We start from the raw sequence: 11796 nt of genomic DNA on the forward strand, positions 1-11796 counted from the left end.
GACTGTCACTCCCTTTGGTCATCTTTTCCCCCTCAGCTCTGGAAGACTCTGATGGAAGTCAGGACTCCCCCGCAGAGGAACTGCCAAAGAGGATCCACCAGCCAACAGGTAAAATTAAAAAAAGCCAACAGGTAAATTTTAAAAAGCAGTGTTTCTAGAACTTTTGGTGGATGCTTCTACCATGATTTCCCCCAGACAAAAGTCATAAAAAGTGAGTCAGTAAGATTTGAATTATGCCAACTATGGCTTTTTTTCCTCGATCAGATAGGAAACATTTACTCTATACTTTTAAGCCATATTTGGTAATGTCTCTACTGCCAGTCTTTGGCCACAGTATGTCCCAAAGTAGAGCTGTGTGCCACAGCTAGGAATACTAAGTACCTTACTCTGACCACTGACAGCTGTTATAATCACAAACATGTAAAGCAGGTTTGACTTCAGTTTTCTTTCTCTTTACAGAATCTGAGCCAGGCACCATAAATATCCGAGACCTACTTTCCTGTTCTAATTTTGCAGTGCAACATCGATATCTGTTTGAAGAAGACAGTGTTTCACAGTCCACACAAAAACTTTTCCATTCAACAAAATCTCCAGGTAATTCCAAATACAGTATTGCTTCCAGTGGCTCGATACCAGCCCCTTAGCTTGCCAACAGACTCAGTTGCAAGGAGGAAAGGAAAGGAGGAAGTAGGAAATGGGAAAGGGGGAAAGAGAGGGGCTTAAGTAAAATGAGAACTAGAAAAATTAGCTGAAAGAAATGGGAATAGCCTTCCCTGCAGTCCACACTAGCGGCAGCTCTCGGTGTTGGAAATCCATGCAGCCCTCTCCTGAAATTTACTGGATCTGGCTGTGTGGAAAAAGTTGAACATTTCTTTCATTTTGGTTTCTTCCCTATGCTGATTCAGTCCTATTATTATGCATCTGGGAAGTCTGGTGGGTTACAGAGGTGAGTGAACACTTTCCATGTGCTTTCTCAGGAAGTCCTTTGGAAGAAAAACACGATCAATGCAAATGTGAAAACCTTATCATGTTCCAGAACCTTGCAAATGAAGAAGTGAGAAAGTTAACTCAACGCTATATCCTTTTCTAATACTGTGCTTGTCTGTGTGATTTGAAGAATTTCACCGAACTTCACAGATACTATCTGTCGGTATGTATTAAATGAAGTCATTTCCATAAATCCATGAGTAGTGAACTCGTAGAAAGGCTTTTTTCTTAAGCAACCTGCTAGGTGTTTGAACATCAAGGGCAAGCCAAGCTTCATGGCAAGCTTGGGTCAAGAATTTGGTTGCTCTCTGCCATTCTAGGGTTCAGCGTTTGAGGCCAGCCAGTCAGTACACAAAATAAGAGAAGACAGAGTTAAAATTTAACTCCCTCTCTGCTGGGAGGAAAAGGGTCTGTACAGGTCTGATGTCCATCAAAGGTATGGTAAGTCTCGGCAAAGAATGTAGAATGATGAAGTTTCAAACTCCCATCTAAATTCCAAACCTTTCTTTCAGCCCCAGGCCACACTGCAGCCAGCCACAGTAGGTAAGCATGTAGTTTCTAGAGGACTGGGGTTTTTTGTTTGTTTGTTTGGCAGCTGGGATCTTTTATATCAGCACTCTAAGATGAAACATTTTATCAAGGGAACAGCAGACTCAATGATTCATTAAACCAATATTACACATAAAAGGAATGCTTTGAGATAATGGAGAAATGAGGATTCAGTGTTTTTATATGGCCAGTTGCTCTGAACTTAAAATTTCAGTAAGCTTACTAAAGCTGGCTCATTTCTATCTCAGCATGCATCAACTAGCCTATAGGGAGAAGGTTGAATTCTGAACTCTCTCTTTGCCAATGGGTTTATATAATAAGGAACAGATGTAGCGATTCCCTTTCTTTTTTTTTCTTTTTTTTTTTTTTTTTTTTTTTTTTTAAAGATTTTATTTATTTATTTGACAGAGAGAGTTCACAGTAGACAGGCAGGCAGAGAGAGAGAGAGGGAAGCAGGCTCCCTGCTGAGCAGAGAGCCCGATGCGGGACTCGATCCCAGGACCCTGAGATCATGACCTGAGCCGAAGGCAGCGGCTTAACCCACTGAGCCACCCAGGCGCCCCGCGATTCCCTTTCTGAAAGCTGGAAATCTGTTCCCCTAAGTAAAATAATCTGACAGTGGTTAATGTAGGTGATGAATCCAGGCTCTCATTCTGCCAGGGGGACTGGTGGAGGGTATTAAGGAGCTTACATGAAAACAAATGCTTGTTTTAATGCCCCTCGCCTCTCTCCTTTCCCACCACACTTCGGAGGGTCTGCTTCACGAGAGACTAAGGAAGTTATCTGTAAAAGAGCATAGGTCAGAAGTCTTCAGTGCTGCTACCCTTTGGCCATTATCTGGCATCATGGGTGAAAACTCTCCCATCTCTTTACTCTCGTGACATCATCTTATTAAAACCCAATTCTCTTTACTATATTATTCCCCAAATTGTCACTTCTGGCTCCTAAAGGTATGTTACTGCAAACTAATTTATAAGCAACACAGGTGTGAGTAAAATTTAAAAACATTTTTTAAAGGGATGGCTCAGCTGGTTAAGCCTGACTCGATTTTGACTCAGATGATGATGTGAAGGTTGTGAGATTGAGCCCCACCTCAGGCTCTGTGTTGAGGGTGGAGCCTACTTGGGAATCTCTTTCCCTCTCCCCCCACCTCGCCCCATTCCCCCTCACACACATTCTCTCAAAAAAATATTTTAAAAATTTAAAAAAAACTTTTTTTTTTTGGTAACTCAACTACTTTGCTTTGATGTTGAAGTGTTTAACCTGAAGGGGATTTGTAGTCTTTTTTCTTTTTTTAAGATTTTATTTATTTGGGGTGCCTCGGTAGCTCAGTGGGTTACAGCCTCTGCCTTCGGCTCAGGTCGTGATCCCAGGGTCCTGGGATTGAGCCCCGCATCGCATCAGGCTCTCTGCTCCACGGGGAGCCCGCTTCCCTCTTTCTCTCTCTCTGCCTACTTGTGATCTCTGCCTGTCAAATAAATAAATAAATCTTAAAAAAAAAAAAAAAAAGATTTTATTAGAGAGAACACAACCAGGCAGAACAGCAGGCAGAGGGACAAGCAGACTTCCCACTGAGCCGGGAACCCAATCTTGGGCTTGATGTGGAACATGATCCCAGGACCCTGGGATCATGACCTGAGCCAAAGGCAGACACTTAACTGGTAAGAGTCACCCAGATGCCCCAAGGGATTCATAGTCTTGATAGCATGTGTTAAATGGCTTACTATAAACCTTCAATCAGAGTTAAAAAATTTTTCTAAATGGGGAAAACCAGAGGTTTGTATCTTTGAGGACAAATTTTTACATAGCGACATCCAATTGTATTTGATTGTAAATAAAAATAGACAATTCAGATTCCTCTTCCTTAATTTGAGATTTACTAGAAGAAATGACACAAAGGATGGAAGCCCTGGAAAACCGCCTGAGATACAGATGAAGATATGAAATGTGCTATGTATTTGTATGCCATTGTATCAAATGTTACAACGGAAGCAGCTTGAGCCCCAAAGCTCAGGCTATTGAGTCTAAAAAGTTGTAAAGTAAAACAGGACTAGGACTTAGAAAGCTGGTTTGCTATAGAACACAAAGGCAAAAGTGCAACACTAACTTGTATAAATTTGAGAAAAAGTCCTTCAGAACCCTAAAATGAGATTATCAAGTGAGAATAAATAAGCTATGCAAGCTATTCTGTAACATACTGTGGACATGATTTGCTTTTGCTTTATCCTGCCTTAGTGTTGTGATCTCATTTGACTAAATTAGTTTGCAGTCTTACTTCTGTAGAACACTGGCCATAGGAAGACTATTTTTTTGTATTGGACTTTTATCTTGATATATGTATATGGATGTATGCATAAATTCATAAAACCTATGTACTTGAATTAAGTTGGATTTTTTTAATACAATATTAAAATTCACCACTTCAGAGAATGGTATTCTGTGTAAAATTCCTAGTTCACTTTAAATGCAAAATATGGTTATGTGGGAAACGGTCAACCTCGACTCTCACTGGCAATCTGGAAAACCCAAGTTAAAACAATCAGCTTGGCAAAAATTAGCATTGGACTACAGTGTTGGCAAGGATGAAGAAAATGGGGCTCTTGTACACTAGTGAAAATGCAAATAGGCGTGCTCTTTGGAGTATAATCTGTCAATACGTAGTAAAACTGAAAAGGCACACCAGCCTGCACTCTAGCAGCTGCGCTCACAAGCATCTAACTAGAGGACTTCAGCACATGCACAGAAGGCGACCCATAGAAGAACGCTACTTGAGTTTATAAACCACCAGTTGAAAATAACTGAAATCATCAGAAAGGGAACTGATAAAATTATGTGATCCCTACCTCAGAAATACCATACAACATTTAAAAGGAAGGCACTAGACCTACATGCATACATAGTAAAACTCAAAGCTGAATTTTAAAAAGCCAAAGGTAGTGGTGCCTGGGTGGCTCGGTGGTTAAAGTCTCTGCCTTCGGCTCAGGTCATGATCCCGGGGCCCTGGGATTGAGCCCCGCATCTGGCTCTCTGCTCATCGGGGAGCCTGCTTCCCCCTCTCTCTGCCTGCTTCTCTGCCGACTTGTGATGTCTCTGTCAAATAAATAAATAAAATCTTTAAAAATTAAAAAAAAGCCAAAGGCAGGGGCACCTGAATGGCTCAGTCAGTTGGGCATCTGACGACTCTCGGTTTCAGCTCAGGTCATGATCCATGATCTTGGGGTCCTGGGATGGGTGTTAGTATGGCTCCGTGCTCAGCAGGGAGTCTGCCTAGGGATTCCTTCTCCCTCTGCCCCCCACCCCCCTCCCATAATCTCTAACCAAAAAAAAGACCCCCCAAATGACATCTTTCCCATGGAAGCTACTGTATTTGATGCCAAGTGATTCTTTTTACACAGAACACTTTCAGTAAGTTTGTTTAAATATTTCAAGAGGAGTGTTTTCATCAGAATGTTCTCCCAAAGGGCATTGTGGTAGACTGAGAACATCTCTTTCGTGTATCTTCAATCTTATCTGAAAAATCATCTGATTTTCTCCAAATAGAAAAGTTGCAATTCAAAGTATTAAACCATGTATTTGTATTTGAGTCACCCAGTTGGTCCTGAATGGGCTTTCGCTAGTAAGTACTGCCTGGGTTGGCATTACCTTCTGAGATGTACTCCCAGTTAAGGTAAGGCATTGCTTCCTTAGCTCAACTGTACTTCACTTTCCGTTGAGTCCCAGCTCCCCCTAGTGGCTCTAGACTGCACCACCCCCAACCCTTAATGTTTAGCTATTAAATACATTTAATCAGTTTTCAAGTTTCTTCATGTTGGGGAGAAGGCCTTCAAAGGAAACAAATGCCTCCAACCAATCAAACTTTACATATGTCTAAAATCTGAAGTATTTCTCCTTTTTCCTCATTTGGCTCTACACAGGTCTTAGGTGTAAAAGTTTTACATTCAGGCTTATTGTGGTGACCTTTACAAGCCTTGATTTCCTCAACTGTCAAATGGAATGAAGTATGATCTCACTGAATTGTCAAGAGAATTAAATGGCTTAATGTGCACATTACTTAGTAAAGTATCATTTTAGATACTCAATTATTAGCCATTATGTTTTTACTCTTCAGCAGTCCATGATGTCTGACACAAAGATGGTAATTTATGTATATGTTGAGTCAATGAATGAATGCTTTACTTACCTTAGCTCAGGAAAGTACTTTGGCAGATTCCTACTCCTTAATTCTCTTTTGAGGCAAACAGGTAGGAGGTAGTAAATTACAGTACATGTATAGATGCTCAAGGCCTACTATCAAAACAAGATGAAGATGAAATTCTGGCCTAGAAAGTCAAAAGCCTATCAAAGAGAATTAAGTAAATGTTTAAGCCCTAAAAGTCATTATTCATCCTACTGTTTGAACTCATGTGATACAAAGCGGAGTCTGTCCTCTAGGGCCTTCCTTAGTTTAGTGAGAAACAGGTGTGATTAATGCCATAAAAAAGGTTCTATGGTAACTCAGAGGCACCCAGTCTAGACTGGAAGAGGCTATTGGGGTAGGCCTGGAAAAGGAGGGCAAGAGGAAAGGAAAGCAGATGCCACAGCAGACATGGGGAGCCCAAGTGTGAAGCGGCAGTTGGAAATAAGGTATGAAAGCAAAGAGAACTGTTTTCCATGGACCAGATCTTCCAAAAGGCCCAACTAACTGCATTCGAGACCAGCCTAGAGTTTGGTTTCTTTTCTAAGTACGTTTTGCCCCTGCCATGATACCATACCAATTGCAGTTAACACACTCCACAATAACCAAACTCTTCTTTGGGACATTTCTATCTCCAAACCTAACAGGTAGCTTAGCACAAGTATGCGATAAATCCAGTTGGCTGGAATTTCCTGCAATCTCCCGCATACTAGAGCTTCCCAGCCAAACACATTACTTTGATTATAATCAGAAAATAACATTTAAAAATACCAACTTAGACCTTCCCAGATCTTCCTGGCCAGTAGTATTTTCTCTATTTCTGGCAGCATTTTAATGGCATTCTTCACAGCTGTCCTAAGCCAGCATGAGTGAGGTTTAATCTCCTTTTCTCTAAACTTTAAATTCCTTTCTTCCTAAACAATGAGTACACAAAAAACACAGATAAAGGCAAAAGCTCAATGACCTTATAGTGTATTATCACTATACAGAAGCCCCAAGAAATCACAAAATTATTTCCTAAAAGCCATCATTCTAAAATGCCTGCAGCCAAAAATCCTGCAACAGAATCATTACAAAGAAATGGTATACTGGTACCTGTGATATTGTATCCTACAGAAACCATTCCTGAAGAAATTAAATTGTAACTTATCAACCTGGAGGGAAAAACAATCCAAAATTAACCTGTATCACTGCAAGCTCAATTTGAAAGGCAAAATTTACCAAGTAGAAAATAAGCACACAAACTTACTTAACCCAAAGACAAACAGTTCTCACAACCGTTGAACAGACTAATAACACTAGAGGCCAGCAATACTCTGACCAAGCAATTCTTTTCAAGGACAAACTTCAAACATCTTAAACCACCTTGGGCACACTAGTCTCTAGATATGAAAATACGAGCACTTTAGAATGCTTAACAGAGTTCCACAGCTCTGTGGCTCTTAACCAGGAGATGCTACTTTTGAAAACATGGGGTAATATTTTGGGTATCATAACATGGAAAACCATGAGAAATATCCTGCAGTATCCAGTCCTCCACAACAAAGAACTGTCCCATGGGAAAATGTCAGTAGTGCTCCCAGATTGAGAAATACTAAGTTAACTGAACAATCAGTAAGAAAACTAGTTAGTAACAACTATTCTTCAAATTTTATCTATGACCTCAGATTAACTTCAGACACAAATTAGAATCATGCAGTATCAACCCATTCCCTTTCCTATACAAAACTGGGAATTTCACCCACCCGTGGTGGTTCCACAGCTATTAAAAAAGGACTCTTGTGATTCCAAGTTCAGTAAATACTGGGACATGGACACTCTGTACAGTGTACTGATGGCATCCTCATCTCCTATGTCTCACTCATCTACTACTTGAACTGCCTACGAGCTAAGATCTTTGTTTAAGATCTTAAGTCCAAAAGAAAAGGTTAATTCTGACACGGCTGCAGCCTGAAAGCCCAGCACGGATGTGTAGAGTATACTTTACCAGCAACATATGACTCCGTAAATCAAGATATATTTTTTTCCCAAGTAACTCCTGAAAATGTCCCCAAGGAAATAAAAGAGGGAAAAGGGTTTCAGTCCAACATATTTGGAAGATATGGAATGCAGTTTCCCCAAAATCTGAACACCAAACATACTTCACAATGTATCTTCTAGGAATAAAATATAAAACAAACTTTGGGCAACTGTGGACTTAGCACTTATTGAAGACCTGGGATTCTTCTGAAGCGCTCCAATTATAGATCTTCTATCTCAACCATTGCACACCCATAGGAAAAATCCTTCATTAAAGTTCAATAAAACTTTTCTCAGACACACAAAATTTTGGAAGGGGAGTACAAATCTCATTTTACCCTCTCTACTACTCAAATCTGTAGATCTAAGCCAGATTACAAACTGCAATTCTGATTAAATTCTACATATTGATCTTTGCTGCCTCTCAAACATACTCAAATATAAAATGCCAATAGTATCAACACTTTTAAAAGACTGGAATCTTTAAAAAAAATCTAGTAGAGGAAAGGAACTCTGCACTCCCTTTATAAAAAGGAAAACAAATACTGGGACATAGAGTTCTTAACCAAAAAGTCTTGCCACCACATCTAACTGCCTTATCCCCTCAAATCCTATCTTCAGAAAGGGTATGGAAACAAAAAGATATAAAGGAAAAAACGGCAACGAATACCATGTTTTTAAAACAAGCTGTGGCCAGTTTTATTAAAGAAAAATTGCGTGTGATTTACTTTTCACCAGTCTGTTCTGGCATGCTTCTAATGATATCAGAATCACCTAGAAAATAAAACACAATAGTTTTACAAGTCATTTAATCACAACTGGTAATCATCAAATTAGCAATGGTTATCTTTAAAAGTTCTGACACTAGCTTTGCTGTCATTTCTCAAGATGATCAGATACCTAGTCATAGGCATTTCCCATATAAGATATATCTATCAATCAGACGTGGTTTATCACCAGCATTGATAAAACCAAACCTAGGGAAAGAACTAGGTCTGGGGACACATGCATGGTCTTAATATAGCGAATGTTTAGCCTGCCCTGATTATTACAAAATCAGAACAGCGAGAATATTCGCAGTATTTTATGAATTAAAAACTCGTTAAGTTCAAAATATAACATGATCTGTATTTGTAGGAACTTCTTTTCCTCAACTTAATTTTATCTGTTCTTAGGCAGACAGTAAAAATTCCTTTCTTCAACTATTTCATTTGAATACTCTCCCCATTTATAATTTCACCTTTACCAAGGTCCTAATTATGTAAGTGCTTCAAACCAAATTCATTTCAAAGTAAAAAGATTTCACTTATAACAAGATCTATTACAATGTATTGATATTCATTATCAATTCTCTGTGAAATAAAACTACAGGATATCACTTGCTCTATCCAAATTCTCAGTATCTGAACCTAGGGATCAGACATTGGTATAGCAAAGAATACCTGTAATTACATTATAAAGGAAAAAAATTATTCTGACTTAAAAAAAAAAAAAATACCTGGATCAATGATAGCCAGCGTGCATACTCTGTAGTATTTCCCACATGCTGTGCCCAATTCAATATTATTGCCACTGTAGTGATGGACACCAGTTTTGGCCAACATGGCATAGTATTCGATTTCAGATTTCCTTCAGAAACCAGAAGACAAGCAAATGAATAGGGTCACAAATGACTGACAAATAAAATGTCACTACTTTCTTCATTAGTTTTAATGTTGGTAAGCCTTTCCAAAAGTAACTAAACCAGTTGTTACTCTTTAAAAAAGTACCATATCCATTAGCCAAAACAAACCATCCTTTCCTTTGATCCCCTGTAAGAATGGGGTCAGTATCAGCAAGAATCATCAAGTATCTTCTGAATATCTACATTTAACACTTGTAAATTATGCTCATGGAAAAGAGAGTAAGATGTGAAATAAAGTATTTACTTAACAATCACTAGTCACCAGACACTTCATAGAATTCCAGGACAACCTCCTAAGTAGTATATACTCCATTTTTTATAACTAATGAAGACATTCAGGCACAGAATAGTAAGTGAAGGTTCCAAATTCAAGCACATGTTATCTTTAAAAGATAAGCTGTTTCTGTTACTCTCCCGGTGCTGAATCTTAGATGGGGAGTGATGTTATTTACACAAAGCTAACACTTCTGTGTCAACTGAACAGGTGGACACTGAAGGTTTTACAAATCTGAAGAGTTCTAATAGAACAGCACCATTACTCAGATTATGGATCCGCAGACCAGCAGTCGTGGGAGTGCTTGTTAAAAATGCATAATGTCAGGTCCCATCCCAAACCCACGAAATCAGAACCAGCATTTAACAAGATGACCAGTAACTGTGCTGAGAAGCACATAGGAGGTTAAGCTTGAAGACCAAACCACAGGATGGCATGGAGGATGGAGTACTCCAGGAAAGCCAATTATGTACAGACACCCTACCTAAAATCCTGTGAAGTTATGCATTACCACAGAAAAATCAATGTGCCGTAGGGAACTCCACAGTCCAAGTTTCTTTAACTTAATTTCCATACTAAGCTCACTTTCCAAACAGTGAAGTCAAGCAAACACTTGGGGAACTAGAAACCTGCAGCTCCACTGCCCGCCTCAACTTTTATCCTATTAGCTCTTCTACACGATAACGAGTTCAAAAAACGATTTTTCAAGAAATGACCTAAAAAGGCAGGACACAAAACACATGGAAATACAAGCATGTGTCTGTGCTTCCCTCAAACTTCGACGTTCTGTGGTTTTTACCCCTCTGCCACACTTTTTTTCCCCCGAAGAGAAGCTTCCACAACGAGAAAACATGATGGCGGTCAGCCCCAAACACCACTTAAGAAACCGTGAATTCTCCAAGTGCTCGCTTGTAAAAATTCTACATAAAACCGAATTCGTACTACGCAGACTGCCCATGGTTAGCACTCCTGGGTATTCACTCCGATCAATATACAGTGGGCGACCCACCCCCTCCAGGTTCCCTTCCATTACCTCAAGGCCGGGCAGTTGTTGGCGAGGATGACCAGCTTCGCTTTGCCGTGTCTGATCATTTTCAGAGTCTGCTTGTACCCCAGCACGTATTTTCCACTTTTCATAACGAGCTGGAGCCTGGAGTTGATGGACTCCAGCGACTTTTTCTACAAAGCAAACATTTCAGACGGACCTTAAGGCCTTGTTTTTGAACCATCTCAAACAGCATCCAGCTTTCTGGAAACCGAGCCCTTTAATAAACTTCCTAAGTCTAGGGTCCTAAATCACTGAGAGAACCACTCGGCTTCCTCCTGAGCCCCTCTATGCCAGTGGGCATGCTGTCTCCCCAGTGTGCTCGGATCTGCCTCCCCGGGGCCAAGACTCAAGTCTTCCACGTGAATCGGCTTCCGGCCCCGGCGCGTTTCACTCACCGTCTTCTTTGCGGCCACCATCTTCCTGTCTTAGGTGCGGGACGGCCCCAACCTAGAACATACAGAGGACAGGACAGGAAGTTTAGGATAGCAGCTCCAAACGGCAACTCGCTGGGATCCCCACACTGCCGAAACCTGGGCCCCGCGGAGCCCACTCACCAAGAGCAGCCGCCAAAATGGCCGGGAGAGAGAAAGGAAAGAGCTCCCACAATGCAAAGCTCTTCACAGCCGAGCCGAGTCGTCGGAACCGGAAGTGAGCCGCAGGCGGAAGGGGCGGGGCAAAAAGACGAGGGCGGTGCTGACTGCTGTTGATTCAGGTAGGTGGAATGGCGGTACAGCTGCGCATTCCCTCTTCCTGCCGGTCCTGAAGTTGCATTAGTGTGTTGCTCCGAGTTGCGGACTGAGGAACCGGGAACGTCAAACCAGGAGGGAGTTGGAGAAGCCGACTGAGAGTGAGGCGGGAGGGGACAGTGGCAAGGGGCGGCGGCGGCTGGACCATGGTCTTAGAGCGGCTGAGCTTATCTATACCGAAGCCGCGTCTCTTGGGGAGGACTCCGGTGAGCCTCAGTTCCTGGGTCTAACCTCCTGCGTCAGTTCCCTTCAGGCCGAAGCAGCTGGGTGCCCTCTCCTGCCCTCGCCCAAGTTGCCGGCCTCTCGGAGAAAGGT

The 11796-nt window shown here is 41.2% G+C and overlaps 2 protein-coding genes and 1 non-coding gene across 7 annotated transcripts in view; 1 reads left to right on the top strand and 2 right to left on the bottom strand.

The window, feature by feature from the left end:
- Positions 1–3971, top strand: part of MATN2 (matrilin 2) — a 134779-nt gene extending 130808 nt beyond the window's left edge. For 3 of the 5 annotated variants that reach the window (XM_045077970.1, XM_045077971.1, XM_045077975.1), the window contains 4 exons: positions 37–108; positions 460–594; positions 978–1076; positions 3417–3971. In XM_045077970.1, the coding sequence (XP_044933905.1) occupies positions 37–108; positions 460–594; positions 978–1076; positions 3417–3472 (362 nt within the window). In that variant the 3' untranslated portion in view covers positions 3473–3971. The remainder of the gene's footprint in view (positions 1–36; positions 109–459; positions 595–977; positions 1077–3416) is intronic. The other 2 variants (XM_045077972.1, XM_045077973.1) reach the window with 1 other exon arrangement.
- Positions 3972–8401: 4430 nt separating this feature from the next.
- RPL30 (ribosomal protein L30) lies at positions 8402–11392 on the bottom strand. The gene is made up of 5 exons (XM_004768917.3): positions 11290–11392; positions 11131–11182; positions 10721–10866; positions 9228–9358; positions 8402–8503 (listed from the first exon to the last, which is right to left on the bottom strand). The coding sequence occupies exons 2-5, from the start codon at positions 11149–11151 to the stop codon at positions 8454–8456; spliced, it is 348 nt and encodes a 115-aa protein (XP_004768974.1). The 5' UTR covers positions 11152–11182; positions 11290–11392; the 3' UTR covers positions 8402–8453.
- LOC123391521 lies at positions 8678–8809 on the bottom strand. Its single transcript, XR_006606231.1, has one exon. It is a non-coding gene; the product is annotated as a small nucleolar RNA SNORA72 (small nucleolar RNA).
- Positions 11393–11796: the final 404 nt, after the last annotated feature.

Source organism: Mustela putorius, unplaced genomic scaffold (assembly GCF_011764305.1).
Source record: "Mustela putorius furo isolate JIRA1106 unplaced genomic scaffold, ASM1176430v1.1 tig00000228_pilon_pilon_pilon, whole genome shotgun sequence".
Taxonomy (NCBI): Eukaryota; Metazoa; Chordata; class Mammalia; order Carnivora; family Mustelidae; genus Mustela; species Mustela putorius.

Coding starts and splice junctions, on each gene's coding strand:
- RPL30 (XM_004768917.3), bottom strand. CDS start 11,151: ATGGTGGCCGCAAAGAAGACG. Junction 10,867..11,130: donor TGGTGGCCGCAAAGAAGACG/GTGAGTGAAACG, acceptor TTTGCTTTGTAG/AAAAAGTCGCTGGAGTCCAT. Junction 8,504..9,227: donor GCTGGCTATCATTGATCCAG/GTATTTTTTTTT, acceptor TTTATTTTCTAG/GTGATTCTGATATCATTAGA.